Source organism: Macaca fascicularis, chromosome 13 (genome assembly GCF_037993035.2).
Source record: "Macaca fascicularis isolate 582-1 chromosome 13, T2T-MFA8v1.1".
Lineage (NCBI taxonomy): Eukaryota > Metazoa > Chordata > Mammalia > Primates > Cercopithecidae > Macaca > Macaca fascicularis.
This window is the reverse complement of record NC_088387.1, coordinates 88,942,379-88,961,076: the sequence shown is the minus strand read 5'-3', so window position 1 is coordinate 88,961,076 and position 18,698 is coordinate 88,942,379. Positions and strand designations below refer to the sequence as shown.

The 18,698-nt window shown below is 38.9% G+C and overlaps 1 protein-coding gene across 30 annotated transcripts in view; it reads left to right on the top strand.

The window, feature by feature from the left end:
• The window catches only part of LTBP1 (latent transforming growth factor beta binding protein 1), a 445,837-nt gene that overhangs the window by 301,778 nt on the left and 125,361 nt on the right, over positions 1 to 18,698 (top strand). For 10 of the 30 annotated variants that reach the window (XM_065527196.2, XM_065527194.2, XM_045369526.3 and 7 more), the window contains 6 exons: positions 533 to 760; positions 2,842 to 2,864; positions 5,980 to 6,079; positions 6,570 to 6,668; positions 16,923 to 17,048; positions 18,208 to 18,333. In XM_065527196.2, coding sequence (XP_065383268.1) covers positions 533 to 760; positions 2,842 to 2,864; positions 5,980 to 6,079; positions 6,570 to 6,668; positions 16,923 to 17,048; positions 18,208 to 18,333 — 702 coding nt within the window. The remainder of the gene's footprint in view (positions 1 to 532; positions 761 to 2,841; positions 2,865 to 5,979; positions 6,080 to 6,569; positions 6,669 to 16,922; positions 17,049 to 18,207; positions 18,334 to 18,698) is intronic. The other 20 variants (XM_074011983.1, XM_015433805.4, XM_015433803.4 and 17 more) reach the window with 3 other exon arrangements.

The window sequence follows — 18,698 nt, the reverse complement described above, 5'->3', positions numbered from 1 at the left end:
GGGATGGAGGGCTAACTACATATATATATAGTTACCTCTATCCATGGTTATGCATCAATGGATTCAACCCAATTGGTTGGTTGCATCTGTGGATGCAGAACTGGATATGGAGGGCTGATCAGACTATGCAATTTTATGTAAGGGACTTGAGCATTGCAGATTTTGGTATCCACAGGGGGTATCCTAGAACTAATCCCTCATGGATACTGAGGGATGACTATGTATATAATATGATATATAAAATATATGCTAAGTATATGCTATACATAATATGTATATTCTGATTTGGTAGGATAAGGAATTACCAGATGGAAAAATGTTTAGTAAAAAAAAGAGTTGTACTTTTTTCTGTAAATATGCAAGTTTATCAGAAATTCAAGCAATTTGCTTACATTTTGCACCTGTTTTTGAAGTTTTAAAATGTAACTATATTAGTGATGATTTATTAAGAGCTATTCATCATGATATTTTCCTCTATATAAGTTTGCACTGTTAGATTTTTAAAAGGAATATTTTCCCATCCCAAATCTAGCTGCTTTTAAGGAAATCTGTCCTGGTGGAATGGGTTATACGGTTTCTGGCGTTCATAGACGCAGGCCAATCCATCACCATGTAGGTAAAGGACCTGTATTTGTCAAGCCAAAGAACACTCAACCTGTTGCTAAAAGTACTCATCCTCCACCTCTCCCAGCCAAGGAAGAGCCAGTGGAGGCCCTGACCTTCTCCCGGGAACACGGGCCAGGAGTGGCGGAGCCAGAAGGTGAGAGCGGTAATGGATCATGGACTCTAGACATCTCTCTGTGTGTCTTTGCTTTGACTTCTCTGTTTATAACCCTCTAGAACAGAGTTTCTCAGCCTCAGCCCTATTGACATTTTAGAGTGGGTAATTATTTGACTAGGGGCTGCCCTGTGTATTGTAAAATGTTTAGCCACTGCTCTAGAATAATATGTACCTAGTAGATAACAATATTCCATGGTACTTTCAGAATGTTGTCCTGCTGTTTGGGGGCTACTTTATCTTGGCATTTATTCCTGGAGAGTGATCTAGATCCTTCAGGGAATAGCCCTAATTCATTTCTTGTCTAGAAGGCCATTTAACAGATATTTATTTGTGAAGTGGAATCCACAGACTTTCAAAGTTAAAGCGTTAAAGTCTAATGGGCAGTCAGGGATCATGGAGGGTGAAATGAAGGAAGCTAAGAAATTGTCAGTTGAAGAGATCTGGTGACCACCTCGTGTGGTTCTTCCGTTTACCCTCTGAGGAACCTGAGACCTAGAGAGGGGACATGACTTGCCAGATGTCATATAGAGAATATGTAATGCAACCTGTGACCACGGAGCACCTTTTCCCAAGGAAAGAATTGAAGGCCTTCTACTTGAGAGGGAGTCTAGAGACAATGGACTTTGACTCTCTCTCTTTGACATTCAGGATGTGGGGTCATCCCTGTCTCTTTATATAAACCAACAGTATCTGATACTTCACATATCTTGCTTACAAAAAATGTTCACCTCAGAAGGAACATACCTTTTAGATTTGTATGGAATAGACATATTTTCTCTAATAAAGCTCCTGTTGGCTTTTCGCAGTTGATTCTTAGGTCAGAATTCAGGGGGCCACTTTTGGGTGCTGTTGAGGAGATAGAGTGCCCAGGCTAGTGTTGTGTTGGGAGCTTGCCACAGCCGCCTTCTTGGTAAGGCAGGCTTTTTTTCTGAGCTCTGAACGTTTGTGTGTTCTGGCCTATTTGAGTCTATGCTTTCACTCACTGCATTTCTCCCTCGGTAAGGCAGAACAGACAGAACCTAAGCTGGAATCGACAGTTTTAATCAGTTTGCCCCTAGACAGTTAGTGTCATGGCCAGATGATTGCAACTGTTCGTTGGTTGCACAGGCAGGAGGAAATGGGCCGTAGTTCCAGATTTTGCCTCAAGACCTTCTTGGTGGTGGGTTAGGCAGAATAAAAGATTAATTGACTTTCTCCAACCCCAAGAATATTGCAACAATGATTTTAATTTGTCTGGTACCCTGATTGCTTTCAGGGGTGCTCCTACCCAACCTGTAAACTAATGTTTGTGGAGACATTGATTAACTTATGAGAAAAATCCTGGTGAATGTTGATCTAGGGCTTTAGAACTAATTAATATGAAGGACCGATTAATGAAAAGCAAGCCTTTAAAAATACAAAGGCATCACCAACACCCTCACAATAACCTTTATGATTGTGTAATGTATAATTTGTTCAGTATATTGATTCTAATCTCTTAATTGGCCCTTCCTGGCTTGTGAAATTCTTTTTTGTAATTTAGTTAGCATATCATTCTGAAAATATCCACGGGCTTCATTAAAGATTGGAATACATCAAGAATGCAGCACATGCTCTCATGTCTCTTATTGAAATCAGTGACATTCTTTTTTAACATTGACACCAGAAAGCGTTGCAAACATTATATACCGTAAGGATAAGCCTTTAACCAATTAATGAAAACGTTTGTTTTCTAACATATGGAAAGTTCCACATAATTGAGATAAGGCATAAAATGATATACCAGAAAGTTTTGCCTTCTTTAGCTTTTTTGTTTAATTTTGATTTTGAAAGAGTTTGCAAGACTTATTCACGTCTCCATGTGCTCCAGTAGCTGAGGAGTAACAGCACTGAGGGTTCTCTGTTAGTCATGTGTAAAATTCCCTAAAATGGCAGATGATCCTAATTCTGCATTTGCTGTAGTTTGATTCTTAATCCTTTTGCGGAGATACTGGACTTCTATTGCTTTTTAAAAATTGAAATATTTTTAAGACTGAATTGTCTTAAATGATACTAATACCGTTTTTCTTTTCTGGTTTTAGTGGCAACTGCACCCCCTGAAAAGGTAATTTATTCATTGTTGGCAAGTCTTTTTGTTTTCAACCCTCCAAATGATTTTCTGTTAGAATATGTATGGATTTTTTAGACTTAACTTTAGTAACATCTCTATTATGCATCATTTGGTTTAAGTTAATATAGCATTTAGTTATTCAAAAAAAATTTATTGAGCCATTGTTATAGACTGGGACTATTCTCAGTGTTAGGAAAACAATAGAGAACAAATAGGACAAAACTCTCTAATGAAGCTTCAATTCTAGTGAGAAGAAAATGAGGAACTAATGAGAATCAAGGGCATAAATAGAATTCAGTGTCACCTGATGGCCTGGACCATCTGTGAAAGAAAAGCTGTGACATGCTTAGATAAGCATGTATTCTTAGAGCATATAAATAGTGAGGTACTTCTTAATTCAACTAAAATTTAACATACATATTTGAATTGAGTTGAATAAGAACAGAACTTACACTTAAAAGTTACAATCAAATACTAGAATGTTACTTTTTGAAAAGTCAGTCTGTTGGCTTTTGGGCATAGAATGGGGCTATGAATTGTGAGACATTTTAGTAGCAAATGTAAACATTTACTGGATCTAAGTCCTATTTATGTAATATTGTTCCTTCTCTGAATCTGGCTTTCTTTATTTAATGAAAACATTCATTTTCATTAAATGAATGAACTTTATGTCGAGAACTACTATGATATATTGCTAGACTAAATTATCATTGCATTTTGAAATGGGATCTCAATGTACATAACAGGATTTAATTTTCTTTTTATCTCCTTCTCCATAATAACTACATGAAAATTAGGTAATTATTAAATATGTATATATTTATGTATCATTCTTTAAGCTGACAAGAATGCATTGTTAGAATTTAGATGAGGCAATGCATACATAAATTATTTTAAATAGTATTCTAAATCTTTATCTTATAATTATGGGATAGAATAACATAAATGTCATAATGTAAGTGCTGAAATAATCAAGAAAAAGAGACTGACGATTTTGGAGTGATAGCACTTGTCCAGAAAGAGGTTATAGTATTTTGAGCCCAAAAAAAGTGTAACAGATATGCATACTTTATGTGTACTTTTGAAACTCTTAGCATCTCTAAAGATCAGTCACAGAGAGTAGTTTGCAATTTTGTTGATTTTGAATTTAGTTCTGGTTGATATATGGAAGTAATTATTTAGCTTGTAGGTGGGCCAGCCAGCAGCCTGGCAGTCTCATCATAACTCAGTTCTTCTGTCTTTATGATTGAATTTTATAACTTTCATTAAAAATCTAAAAGAGATCCTAAAAAATTGTCTTGTATACTTTTACTGCATTTTATTTGGGGAGGAGAGAGTACAAAAAATGCAATCATAGCCTTTGTTGTCTTGGTACTTACAAAAGTCTCATGATGTTATGTGATGGATGAAGAAAAGAGAGGATGCCCAGGATGTGCAAAGGTGTGGTGGAGGGGACAGTCAGGCTCATGAAAGACTTGGTCAGAAACAGAATTAGGGACTGCTTTGGAAAGCTAGAGTACCAAACTGCCATTGTAAATCAGTGGGGAAATACCCTGAGTCTCGACTGGACCCTATTTGTTAAACGTAGAAGTGGTGTAGATTAGGAAGTCTGCTGCCTCGCAGTGATGGGGAAAATTCTGTCTGTAAACTGCAGGAGTGGATTAACACCTGATCCTGGTCTGTTCCTTGTTGGCATTGGCCATGGCTGCAGGGAATGTGGTGTAATAGAGACTGGTTGAGATCATCTCTAGTAAGTAATAGAAAGCTAGTCTATATTCTTAAGAAGACAGAGGAAATGTGGAGAAAACTGTTAAGTGCTCAATATTTGTAGGAGATGAATTTTGGTAGGACTACTCAAGAAGAAAGAGGAAACCAGTTAGATTATTACAGTAAACTGAAAATGAGAGTGAGTCCAGCCTAGGGAGGTGGGGTCTATGGATATGAAAAAGGGTGAACAACTATAAGAAAAAAGTATCAGTGGATGGGGCTTTCAATGAAGAATGAAAGAGAGAGGACTAAAAATTGACTTTAAGTCTGGATGGGACAGATTAATGATGACTGTGGCATTGGCAGAAATGAAGTTGGAATGAGAGCCTGGACGGTTTTGGAAGGGTGGGCTGGAGGTATCTGTGGGATACCTAAATGGACTTACTCTGTAAGCATTTATGCTTGCAAAGTTGGATTTGTGATGAGATATTCAGGCAGACTATCTTAGAAAAAACAGAAAAGAGGTGATACTTGAAGCCAGGAGAAGAGGATAAGAGGTTAACAGAGGCCAGAGGAGTAAGCTTTCTGGAGGAGGACAGAACCAAGTAACTCGATGAATACTTGAATGTAGTGATGATATGAGCTCTCTGGTCCCATCTGGTGTGAGTGAAGTCTCAGATCCCTAACTAGGCTAATTGTTCAGTTGGCATGAGCCCTGCACAGTTATAACTGGAAGCTGAGCCGTGGATGATGGACTGCTTCTTTGCTTGAGGTCCAGGGGACAAGCTTGGGCACCAAAATGCATGATAAAGCCCCAAATCCTTCTCCAAGCCAGCAGATTTCTGTTGCTCTGCCTGGCTACCACTGTTCAGAAAGCTGGAGTTGTAAAGTTATCAGATGTGAGGTTAAAGGAGGCCGTAGTGACTGACTGATTTAAAATATTTTAACTTACCATGTGTTCTTTGTTATGGCACATCTGCTATATTCATTATTTAATCTGCAAACTGTGACTGGTCATCTCAGTGGCCACATGTGAATGAGGCAAAGGTTTAGTCCTCTTTGGGGGTTAGTTTTGCCCTATTGCAGACCAAATATGGACCCCTGGGCCAAGACATTTACTTACAAGGTCAGACTTTGGGCCTCAGGGAAATGGCTGAGGATATGTGCATGGATCAGCACCACTGGGAAAAGTTTAGGGCTTCCCATAGTAGCATCACATCAATGGTTCTTTTTTTTTTTTTTTTTTGTAATTTCACACAATTATACATGTAAGGTCCTATGATACTTCTTTGCCTTTCTAAGAATATAATTAATTAAATAAAAATAGATGTGGGAAACTAAAAATAATTTCCACTTTCAACTCTTTTTTTTTCTTACTCTCTTTTAAAATACAACCATCCAGGAAATACCTTCATTGGATCAAGAGAAAACCAAACTTGAGCCTGGTCAACCCCAGCTGTCTCCAGGCATTTCAACTATTCATCTGCATCCACAGTTTCCAGGTAGCCTGTGTTGATCTGTGCTGTTTGTCAGAGTATTCTGAATAAAAATGTAAGACGGGAAATTTTTGTCTTTGATTTTGTTTAGTAAATTACTAGGCTTCATAACTGAAGTTCAGTGTTAAGTATAGTAATATACTTATATAGTGTTAGCATAATTACAGCATTCTAAGTATTGCAGTGGTAAAGATAAGAGTTTTTTTACTGTTTTCTGTGATCCGGAGTGGTATATACTATCCAAACATTACCGAAGGTTATCATTTGATGAACGATCATTTTTCTTGGCTTCTGCATCACTCTCAGATATTCCTGCTAAATGTTGAACCCAGAGCTATAGATTAATACCATGAGCCTTAGGACATAGAACAGTTCTTCATATCTGAGAAATGCTGTGATATATTGCTAGACTAAATTATCCTTGCGTTTTGAAATGGGATCTCAATGCACATTAACAGGCTTTAATTTTCTTTTTATCCTCTACTTTCTCATATAGTAGTGATTGAAAAAACATCACCTCCTGTGCCTGTTGAAGTAGCTCCTGAAGCTTCTACGTCTAGTGCCAGCCAAGTGATTGCGCCTACTCAAGTGACAGGTTGGTGCAGTGTTTTTACGTTATACATCACGTGGAGGAGACGTGGGGCTGAGCTTCATTTTAAATGTAGTATCAGTTGTATAAGCTTGCTCATGGCAGGGTTAGCCATAAGAGCAAATATTTGGAAATCTCTAAATACAGGTAAAAAGGAGGAGTATGTGTAAATAAATTATAGTACATATGAAATGGAATATCACATAGTATTAAAATAATGTTTGAAAAGAGTAGTTAATTAATATCATGAGGAAATATGGCATAATCTTTGTTAATAAATACAGAATACAGGCTGGGTGCAGTGGCTCATGCCTGTATTCCCAGCACTTTGGGAGGCTGAGGCAGGTGGACCACGAGCGGATCATGAGGTCAAGAGGTCAAGATCATCCTGGCCAACACGATGAAACCCCGTCTCTACTAAAAATACAAAACGTTAGCCAGACTTGGCGATGCACACCTGTAGTCTCAGCTACTTGGAGGGCTGAGGCAGGGGAATTGCTTGAACCCAGGAGGCAGAGATTGCAGTGAGCCAAGATCGCACCACTGCATTCCAGCCTGGTGACAGAGCGAGACTCTGTCTAAAAAAAAAGGCCAGGCACGGTGGTTCACGCTTGTAATCCCAGCACTTTGGGAAGTCAGTGTGGGCAGATCACTGGGTCAGGAGATTGAGAACATCCTAGCTAACACGGTGAAACCCCATCTCTACTAAAAATACAAAAAATTAGCTAGGCATGGTGGCAGATGCCTGTAGTCCCAGCTACTCGGAGGCTGAGGCAGGAGAATGGTGTGAACCCAGGAGGCGGAGCTTGCAGTGAGCCGAGATTGCGCCACTGCACTCCACCCTGGGCAACAGAGCAAGACTCCGTCTCAAAAAAAAAAAGGAAAAAAAAGAAAAAATACAATGTAATGATTACAATTTTACTTTTAAAATTTCTACAAACACAGAAAAAAGAAAGAAAATGCATCAGTGTTCAATTCTCACCAGTTAATACAGGATCACGGATAATTATGTTCTTTAATGTATTTTTATTTTCAAAGTTCTGTATAATAAACATTATTGTAATCATGAGTGAAATAGTGTAAAAATGTTTTATATTTTGAAACAAATGAAAAATTCTAAATGTCCATATCCTTAATGTGTATCGAGCGCTGATAAATCAATAGGAAAAATACTAACAATAGAGAAATGGAAAAATAATACAATCAGATAATTTGTAGGAAAAAACAATACCAAGAAGCATATAACAGAAAATTTCAACTTTCCTGGTAATCAAAGAAAGGCAAGCTAACCTAGGGTAATACCTTATTCCTATCAAATTAGTATGTAAAACCTAATCAAACTATTTTTATCAGGGTGAAATTGAGACTCTCTCACATTACTGAAGGGAGTATGTGTTGGGGTTTTCCAGAGACACGGAACCAACAGGATATATCCAGATATATAGAAAGGGCTTTATTGTGAGGGATTGGCTCACACCATTCTGAAGGCTGAGAAATTCCAGGCCAAGGAAACCTGGTGTTGTGGTTCCAGTGCAAACCCAAAGGCCTGAGAAGCAGGGGAGTTGGTAGCATGAGTCTGAAGGCCTGGATACTGGGCACGCCAGTGTCTGAGGGCAGGAGAAGATGGATGTCCAAGCTGGAGCAGAGCAAATTGCCTTCCTCAGCCTTTTGGTTGTGTTTGGGCCCACCCCCAACAGATAGGATACCCACCCATGCTGCTGAGGGTGATCTTTACACAGTCTAACAATTCAAAGGCCATTTTCTTCCAGAAACACCCTCACAGACACACCCAGAAATATGTAATCAGCTATCTGGATATCCCTTAGCCCATTCCAGTTGACTCATGACATTAACCATCACAGAGTATAAAGCACAAACTGGCGATATGTATAAAAAACTTTAGAACTATTCAGAACTTTTGACCTAGTAATTCTATTTTAAGACATCTTGTCTAAGGAAATAATGTTCCCAGAGGCTGTGGGTAGTAGTTTATATGAGTGGTTACCTATCACAGACAATGTACAATACAGAATAAATAGAAATCACTGAACATCCAACTACAGGGAAATAGATAATTATGTTACATCTATACATTGGAACATTATGTTGCCACCAAATATAGTATTTTTGAAGAATTTTTATTGAAAGATAGCAGGAAGTAGTCATACAATATTGCTAAATTTAAGATGAAGTATAAAAAAATGAATGACATAGAGTATTATACCAGTTTTTTTTTAAAGACATATATACACTGAGAAAATGCTGGGAGAAAATACATTAGATATTAGCAGTGGTTATTTTTTGTAGTGGGATCTGAGAGATTTAAGTGTTTTATTTTAGTGTTTTTATTTTCCGTATTTTATAAACTCAACAGTTATTTTTAGAGTCAGAAAAAAATGTCACTAAGGGTCACATCATCAACTGTAACTGAATTCATGATACCACTGCAGGATGAAGTTTGGCAGTGTGTTATAGGAGCTAAATGGAAGAGTTTGGAGCCTCCTTTAGAATATTCCCTCCTCATAAACATATTATGGTTCCTTTCTAATAGAAATGTTCTCATATGTTAAGCTTTTGGCCACTTAGTGAGTCAGTAGGCCAGGAGCCTCGCTCTTCAGGGTGCAGCTGCAGTCACCTAGCCGCAGCTTGAGATCCAGACATCCCTGTGCTCTCAGAGGCCAGGAAGCCCCCCTTCCCCCACTAGCTCAGAAATGCCTGCTCTCACTCCTTGGCCTCTCCCTACTGCCAGCGCCTGCTCCAGGGTGGAGCAAAGTTGTGGCCAAGCCCAAGTGCTGTTGCAACCCAGCTGGGTATGCATGTGCTTGGGGCAGCGCTGACACACCAGCCCCCTGCCACCTCGGCCCCCTCTGGACATTGGACACCAGTGAGCATGGAAGGGAGGCTGAGGGGAAGCTGAGGGTAGCTCAGTGTGGGCTTGCAGGTGCCCCTCAGCATGAACAGCCTAGGTGTGTGGACAACATGTTGATGGAGGGAGGCAGACAGGTTCCTGAGTGGAAAGGGGTAATTCCCCAGTGAAACCCCACCTTCAAGCCAGGAATGGCCTGAAGCCTGCAGGTCAGGCTGCCAGTTCCAGGTGTAGTCTATGGTCCAGGGTGAAGACTTCATTGATAACAGTTTGGCCAATCGGATGGTGTTTTTCTATGAGCATACACTTGCTTCATTCTGAGCCCATAAAAACCCTGGACTCAGCCAGACTCACACAGATGTCAGGACTACCAGCTGTGAGAAGGAGCTACCCACTTTGGGTCTCCTCACCTTTTCGGGATGACCTGCCTACAGAAAGGAGCTACCCACTATGGGTCTCCTGAGAGCTGTCATGTCACTCAATGAAGCTCCTCTCCACCTTGCTCACCCTCCAGTTGTCTGTGTACCTCATTCTTCCTGGATGTGGGACAAGAACTCAGAACCCACTGAATGGTGGTAGTGAAAGAGCTATGACACAAATAGGGCTGAAACATTCCCCCCTGATCACCATGTTGAGGGTGCTGAGAAAGGAAGAAGAGCTGCGTCCCTCTGGGGAGCCCAAACCTAGGGGCTCCCCAAGCCAGGGCTGTAACAGCCTCTTTGGTGCTGTGTGGTTTCTGGTGTCTCCGAGCTTTCAGGTAGCACTGTGTCCACCATCTTCAGACACTGGTGCCTGCAGCAGAAGTTACTACCAGTATGTCTGGTCCAGCCACAGCCTCCCATGAATCCTACACCTGTGCTGGCACCTGGAGCTGCCCAGCCTGCCACAGCAGCTGGCATGCCTGGCTGTGTGTAGTGGCTGGACCACATGTTAGCTCACTCACACACCCCTCACCGCTCCACACCTGGCTTGCCCTTGGCAAGTGTGGGATCTGGGCTGGCAGCACAGGCCAAGCACAGCCTGCTGGGCTGAGTGGGTAGAACAAACTCAGTGGGTGCAACGAAAACTTTGGCAAAGGCGCCATTAGCCACAGAGGTTCTGGCTGGCAAAGTGATACCCCAGGGATCCTGTGACAAAATTATAGTGATTTTTTTTTGATGGCCATGGCTAAAATTGTTATTCTCCATGCTGAGGTGATGTACGTATCTACCCACTTTATTAAGCACACTGATAAGAGACTGCTTCATGCTGCAAAGCATACAAGCAAATAATACACTGTTTTGGACAGCAGGGATCTTCTAATTGTTTATCGTAATGTTAAAAAGAAAAAGGTGCAATAAGACATACTGTAATTCACTAGTTCTTTGGAAATACTGCATTTCCATTTTTCAATGTGAAGATAAACTCTAGTTTTGAATGAGTATGGCTGACTTAAGTGGACAAACGTCTTTCAAACTAGCTTTGTAGAGGTTAAGTTCAGCTAGATAAATGCAGTTTCAGCATTTAAATGTAGCTGTGTGAAGGGTAACAAATTGACATTACTCAGCTTCAACTGAACTGCAGAGCTGGTTAAAAAAACAATGAAAGTAGCCTTGCTATAGGAAGTTTTAAAACACAACTTGTTAGAAGCTTCATTTGAGTTTGGCAGAAATACAGGGCTGACATCTGCTGTCACATGTTTGAAGCATGAATGTATCCTTCCAGGAAACAAGTGATGCTGATTTTTTTTTTTTTTTATGCAACAGTTGCAGGTACTTCCACTTTCTGTAGTACAAGAATATTTCTGAAAGAATTCATAGGGGGAACATTATAGATAGAGAGTCTTTGAATTGAAATGGTTTGCAGCTTTAGAGCTGCACTATTACACAGTGATCTGCATTAGCACAAGAAGACTGTTCTGTATCAAATTTAATTTAAATCAAAAGTGTATGTTCCCATCGGTTACATATGGGGGCCAAATACAGATTTTAGGGGCAGTCTCATCAGTTCTCTCAGGAATATTGCATAGTAGTGTTTTCGTCTCTAAAACACAGAGGAGGTAAATATTATTTGTTACTGTTAGTTTCTCCCATGGTTGAAGAAAGGGATAGAATAATACATTAAGAGTCTAAAATAAATATCATCAGCTCCACATTGTTTAGTGATTATATCTTTACGATGGTGAAATTGGAAGTAGCTTTTTCAGATTTAGCCAAACACACTTTGACATGTGATAATTATAAAGTGAGCCACATATCTGCAGGAAATACGGGTGATATTTTCCACTCTTAACAGCTGACTTGGTGGCTTGCAACATTATTGGCATACTGTTTTCAAGTGAATTATATGTTTCAGCATATAAATTCTTGATTTAGCATAGTGTCTTAATAGCTAAAGGATAGGTTGGAAAAATCAAACCTTTATTTCTCTGGCAGATATTTACAAAGTGGAAACATCTGTTTCAATTGTTGTGGGACAATCTATGCTCACTGTGGGGCAGTTAGAAAGCCGGGGCATTTTTGTAAACCTTTCCATGAGTTAACATTTGATGCCTTCCTCTGGGTCTTCCCAAACTTTCTCCATGGCTCTTGCAGACTGGCCAGAAATTATTCTTTGACTGACTTAATTGCCTTGTGGAAACCTCTGTAATTACCATGGCCCAGACATTTAAAAAACTATTTGCTTATCAGATCTTTTCCTGAACTCAGAATTGACCCAAAAATATTTGTCTCTCAAGCATATTACCAGTGTCATTATTGCCTCAATAAACTCTTTATGCTGATAGAAAATAAACTCTTTTATTTCCATGTGAAATCATCATGCTTTAGTATTTCCAGACTTCATTCATTCATTCATTCAGGGAATCCCATGATAAAGAAAAAAGCTAAAATCAGCATAGTAATTTTCATATTTTGCTAAAAACTTTGTTTCAATTAATTTTAGAATATAAAGATACCACACTGTTAAATCTACCATTGGCCTTGCTGCTGGTATAAATAGAGTATTTGGTTTTCCATCATTGGCTTTCTGTCATGGCTCTTTTTCCATATTCTAGATGGACTCCAGCAAAATAAATAGAATAAGGTCCTTGACCTGGAGAAGACGAGGTTTTCAGGGAGCAGATATAGTAGGGAAGAGTAGGGCTGGCCTGTGAACCAGGTGGCATTATAAAGGACATGTGAGAGAGTCCAGTGGGGAGCACTCCCTTGATCCTTTCTCTGCAGAGCCAAGAAAGCCATACATGCTAAAAAGACAAGACATTCTCATTCACCAGCATACATACCCCTGACACAAGAAATGAGTGCTGTCTGTGTGAGACCTGACTCTGGTGTATCAGAGCCCAGTTTCTAGAGTTTATATTGACACAGTTTGATCAAAGAATCATACTCTTCTACATGAACTGATCTACTCAGTGGGAAAAGGTTTGCATGCCGATGTGTAAGTGACCACTTAGGAAAAATATAAAATATCTTGTCTTTGCCCTAAAAACCAGAAAATGCAGAAAACTTTTCCCGTTCTTTAAGACAACATTCTCAGGACTTGTGTACTGTCTATGTGCTCAGGAATGAAAAGCTATTAGAAAAGGAGAGAAAACACAGGGGAGATGCGGGGGAGACATGTTTTATACGTTTTAAAGTGTAAGCACCAGTAATTTATTTTTTTACCTGATATTCAACTTTTTTTTTTTTTTTGAGACAGATTCTCACCCTGTCACTCAGGGTTCAAGTGATTCTTCTGCCTCAGCCTCCCGAATAGCTGGGACTACAGGCACGCGCTGTTACACCTGGCTAATTTTTAGTAAAGACAGTATTTTTAGTGACGACAGGGTTTCACCATGTTGTCCTGGCTAGTCTCAAACTCCTGACCTCACCTCAAGTAATCCTCCCTCCTCAGCCTCCCAAATTGCCGGGTTACAGATATGAGCCACTGCACTTGGCCTCTGATGTTCAACTTTTTGATGAGTAGTAGATAGAAAGCAGACAGAGGTGTTTTGAAGGAGTGATGGCTGTTTTCTCTCTGCCTACGAGAGTGGAATCCTTGACTCACGCCTGTAATCCCAGCACTTTGGGAGGCTGAGGCGGGCGGATCACGAGGTCAAGAGATGGAGACCATCCTGGTTAACACGGTGAAACCCCATCTCTACTAAAAATACAAAAAATGTAGCCGGGCATGGTGGCAGTCACCTGTAGTCTCAGCTACTTGGGAGGCTGAGGCAGGAGAATGGCATGAACCCAGGAGGCGGAGCTTGCAGTGAGCCGAGGTTGCGCCACCACACTGAAGCCTGGGCGACAGAGTGAGACTTCATCTCAAAAAAAAAAAAACCAAAGAGTGGAATCCTGCCTGGCAAAGGATGGAGGGGATCTCTTGAGGTCAAACTGATGACAGTTACATTGATTAATCACTTGTGTAAAAATGGGACAAAGTAGAAATCAAGTATGTTTCAGAAAGTGTCCCTCTTTCCTTTGATGTATGTCTTAGTACCCTCTAGTGGTGTCAGCCTAACATTTTCTTACATGTAACGTGATCCTGACAGACAAGTTCAGCGTTTGCAGGCCACGTCTTTGTATACTTATGTATGAGGTAATCAGCTAAAAATCAACTGATTTTTATCAAACTTTTTTTCATCAAATTCCAACCTCCTAGCTTCTATCTAAGATATTGAATTGGCAGGAAAGGTTATTAGTATTCATTTTATTCCTAAGACTAAAGAGTTATAATTCTTCACTATTTCTCCTAGCTCAGAGCTGAGTTGAGAAGAAACACTTTAGCTATGTTGGCAATTTGTGGCATAGGAATATATCACATTTTAATTAAGCATCACATATTTTTGAAGACTTGTTCACACATGTAAAGAAGTTCCATTCTAAGGCTGTCCCTGCCAAGTGACAAATACTTGGTAATCACCAAATTGGTGTTGTGGGAGTGGGTTAGTGACTACTCATCAAGCTTTTCATGAAAACCCCAGATTTATAGCCTCTTAATTTGTTCTGAACCCTTGCCCTGAGTATATTAATTCACCCTCTAATTTTTTTTTTTTTTTTTGGCAAATATGGTCAGCATGTCTTTCTGCTTTATGAAAATGTCAGAGATGAGTATAAAGATAGGTCGATAACCACAGGGAAAAAAACCCAAGAAATCTAAACACCAGTAACTTGCAAAGGAAGCTTCGATGTATAATATAGAGTCGTGTGCATCTCATGATGTTTCACTAAAAAATTCCTATAAACAGAAGAGAATTCTTACCTGAAAATCTGTGAGTATAACCTGGTGAAGATTACCTTTTACCTTCAAATTTTAGCTACATGCAAATGCTATTTTTAAGGAAAACTTTTTGAATTATGAAAGTGCCAAGACATGCTTATTGTAAAAATTTTGAAAAGTACAAAAAAAAAATGAAGAAAATGCTAATCCTAAAAACCATAAAACTTAGATCTACTTCCTTCCAACCTTCTTTTCTGTGTGTATTGTGGTGTAATGGAAATTATATTCTATGTTATGATTTGCGCCCCACTGTGTTTTCTTTAACAAATAAGCATTTTCCTATCTTGCTAATGATTATATGCTATGCTGTATGTATAATTCATTGTTTTGTGTTATTGCCAGTCACTTCAGTTTAGGTAATCACGATAGTTACCCATGTTTTTAGCCTTTTGAATTATTCTTCCTATAATTTGATAATCTATTGACTATAAACAAATGTATTCTCCTGAAAGTGAATTAACATAACTAGGGTCACAAAAGGTATAAGTAATTTGTAAATACATGGGGTATGCATACATTTCTCATACATCCAGGTGACTCTGTGTAAAATGCTGAAGTTCATATGCTCCTTTTTCAAATGACTTGCATGAGTAGTCTTAAAGTCACAGCATAGTGAATACTTTATGAAAAATGAAGCATGTGGTTTTGGTTTTGGAGAGCAACTTCAACCCCAATTTAGGTCATTTCCATAGTGAACCTTTGTTAAAGCACTGTTTTCCACATCCTTTTGCTGCAGAGTAGACAGTGTGTTATTACCAAGAATAGCCCACCTGCTTTTCTTCTCATTCAAACCACAGACCTCTCTAACAAAACTGTGCTCTTAAGTTGTCATGCTCAGAGGCATCAAACTATTTACCTTGGAGGGTCTCTTGGCCTCATTCATACCAGCCTCTCTTTCGAGCCTTGTTTACTATATGATGACAGATAATAGCCCAAGGTAGTACTGGTATAAATGTATTGGTTTTTAAATATAATCTTAAATGACTTCAGTATGAACAATAATAATGGATAACTTTTATTGAGCACATATAATGTGCCAGGCATTGGCTAAATGCATTATTTAGGGTATATCTTTCATTCTTATACTTTGAAGTTGAAACTCTGATTATTTCCATTTTACACATGTAGAAAAGTGAGGTGTAGAATGGTGAGGTCACTTGCCCCATATTGCAGAACCGTAAAGGGCAGCAGGATTTGTGCCTGCACTGTCTCGAGCCAGTGCTTCTAACCATCAGCTCTGCCACCTTCAGTAGGCCAGTATACCTTCTTACAAAGGTCATTGGAAACAGAAAATCTTAGGGGAGTAATTAATCTCAGAAGGCCCCCTTTGAGTCCTTGGGTTTTTTTTTTTTTTTTTTAATGGACTCCACCTAACCATGGACTCCTAAGACCCTCCCTCCACTGTAGTGTATGTCTGTGAGTAGACTGAGAGTAGACTGAGGACTTGAACAGAGCTAATCTGTACATGCTATATAGAGGAATCCAGTCTTACATAGGGCTCAGTAAGGGAGTAAGGGAGGAATTTAACAGAAAAGATTTGGGTAAAGATTTCTACTTTACCACTAGAAATAAAATATGTTCACGTTGAAATTGGCAAATAAGAGTAAGATACACCAAGAACTTTTTCTTTGTTTAGAAGTGGGAGGTCTTTGACAGGACTGATGAGAAATTTTGGAGGAGATTGGATGTGTTTGTTGAAACTCAAATATGGCCTGCTAAAGAATGGAAAGTTACAATGTGTTTCTTATCAATAGATAAGAAATCTCTTATCTATTGGTGATTCAAACTCTATCATCTAAGATGAACTACAGTGAATAGAAACTCATTAATAGGCCATTTTGGAAACTGTTTTATTAATAATTGATTTTCTTACAACTTACAACATGGCCTTTTTCTGAGTTTCTACTCACTTCAGTTCATCTTAAAAATGGTTTCACTAGGAACTATTGATGGCCTTGGATGGGACTAACTCATCTATTATAAAGTAATCACATGAATTTATACTTGCTGTCAGAGGTCACCTTTGTCTTCTAAATGCAGAGCTGGCAATAATTTGCTAATTGGTCAGGAAACACAAATTAATGCTTTGCAAGTAGCAGTGAAATCTGTTCATTTCTGTGCGTTTTTTCACATTATTTTGTTTACTTTTAAAGAAATCAATGAATGTACTGTGAACCCTGATATCTGTGGAGCAGGACACTGCATTAACCTGCCGGTGAGATACACCTGTATATGCTACGAGGGCTACAAGTTCAGTGAACAACAGAGGAAATGTGTGGGTAAGAGACAATTTTGATTGACTGAATTATTAAATAGCAAACATTTGCACATTAAGAACATGTTTTTTCTTAAACCAACCTAACCATTTTGGGAAAATGTTACTGGTTTAATTTTTTGAAAGTTTATCCCTTAGCTAAGGGAGCTCAAAAAAAGGTTTGCTAAACAACTGGAATTCTCTTACCTCTTTGTTCAACATTTGTTTACCTCGCCAAATGTAATACATTTACATAAAGGTGAAATAATTTCTAAAAGCTTTTTGGATAAAGTAAAGAAAATATGAATTCCAGAAACAGCTACCTAAAAACATGTATTTAGCAAAAACAAATTAGCATTAATGTATACTGCAGTAAAGAATTACTTTCATTTATGTATGTAAGATTTGATTTTTTAAAGGGATTTTAAAATTGAAAATCCATATATGCTGGCCTGAAGGTGTCAGTCAAGTTAGAAATTTAGGGATCTCATATATGCTCCTTTTGGGGAAAAAAAAAAGTATCTCAGAAAGATATGCAATAGAGTTAAATAAATCATTTTAATGTAACTCTAAATTTAATTTCTCTTCTTTTTTAAGAAAAAGAAAATTCAGCACTAAATTATAAGGCCAGTGGGAAGCAACAAAGGCACATATCTAATTAATACTACTTTAATATATGTGAATTTTGCTGTTTGGTCTGTGTGTGTGGGAGGGGGAAGGAGACAACCACCTGCTCCATAATATGGCTATTTCCCTGTCATTTGCATACATTGTATATATCACGTTTAGAATCTAGAATATTAAGTTGGAAAGGCAACAGAGATGACCTAATCCGTCTCTTTCATGGCATTTCTGACTCCCTGCTGACAGCAAATTCCATTGCTTGGACGTCTCTCATTATCGGGAGAATCCTTCTGTGTTGACCTGAAATCTGCCTCTTTGAAACACCATTGTCATGGTTTTGTAGTTTTGGCCTTTGAAGTGACACACAGTAGGCTGCTTCTCTCTTCCAGTAACAATCCTTCAAGCACGTGAGGAGAAAGATCGTGTCTCCTTTTGCTGTTGTCCTTAGTTATAAAGGTTGGATGGTACTCAGGGAATAGTATGATGGTATTTTACAGAAGAGGGAAACTAAGTTCTTGCTACACAGAACTAATGTTTTTTATATGTATTTTTGTTAACAGATATTGATGAGTGTACTCAGGTCCAACACCTCTGCTCCCAGGGACGCTGTGAAAACACTGAGGGAAGTTTCCTGTGCATTTGCCCAGCAGGATTTATGGCCAGTGAGGAGGGGACTAACTGTATAGGTAACGGCATTGTTCTTCCTGATTACAAATGCTTAGATCTGAGATTTTAGATCCCCTAAGGCTATCAGTTCAGTGCTTATCCACACAACCCAGAATTTTTTATTAAACACTTACCATGATAGCAATCTGCTAGATCCCCGGTGATATAAAAATGGATTTCTTTCCCCTAACATTTTTGAAGAAAGAGTATCAAATATGTGCACAGACAAGATACATTAAATGTTACTTTTGGACCACCCTGCATGAATCAAAACTGGATGATTTTGATGTGTGTCAAACAAATCAAAGGGAAAGCAGAAATCAGTTACTGGCCAGGCGCGGTGGCTCATACCTGTAATCCCAGCACTTTGGGAGGCCAAGGCAGG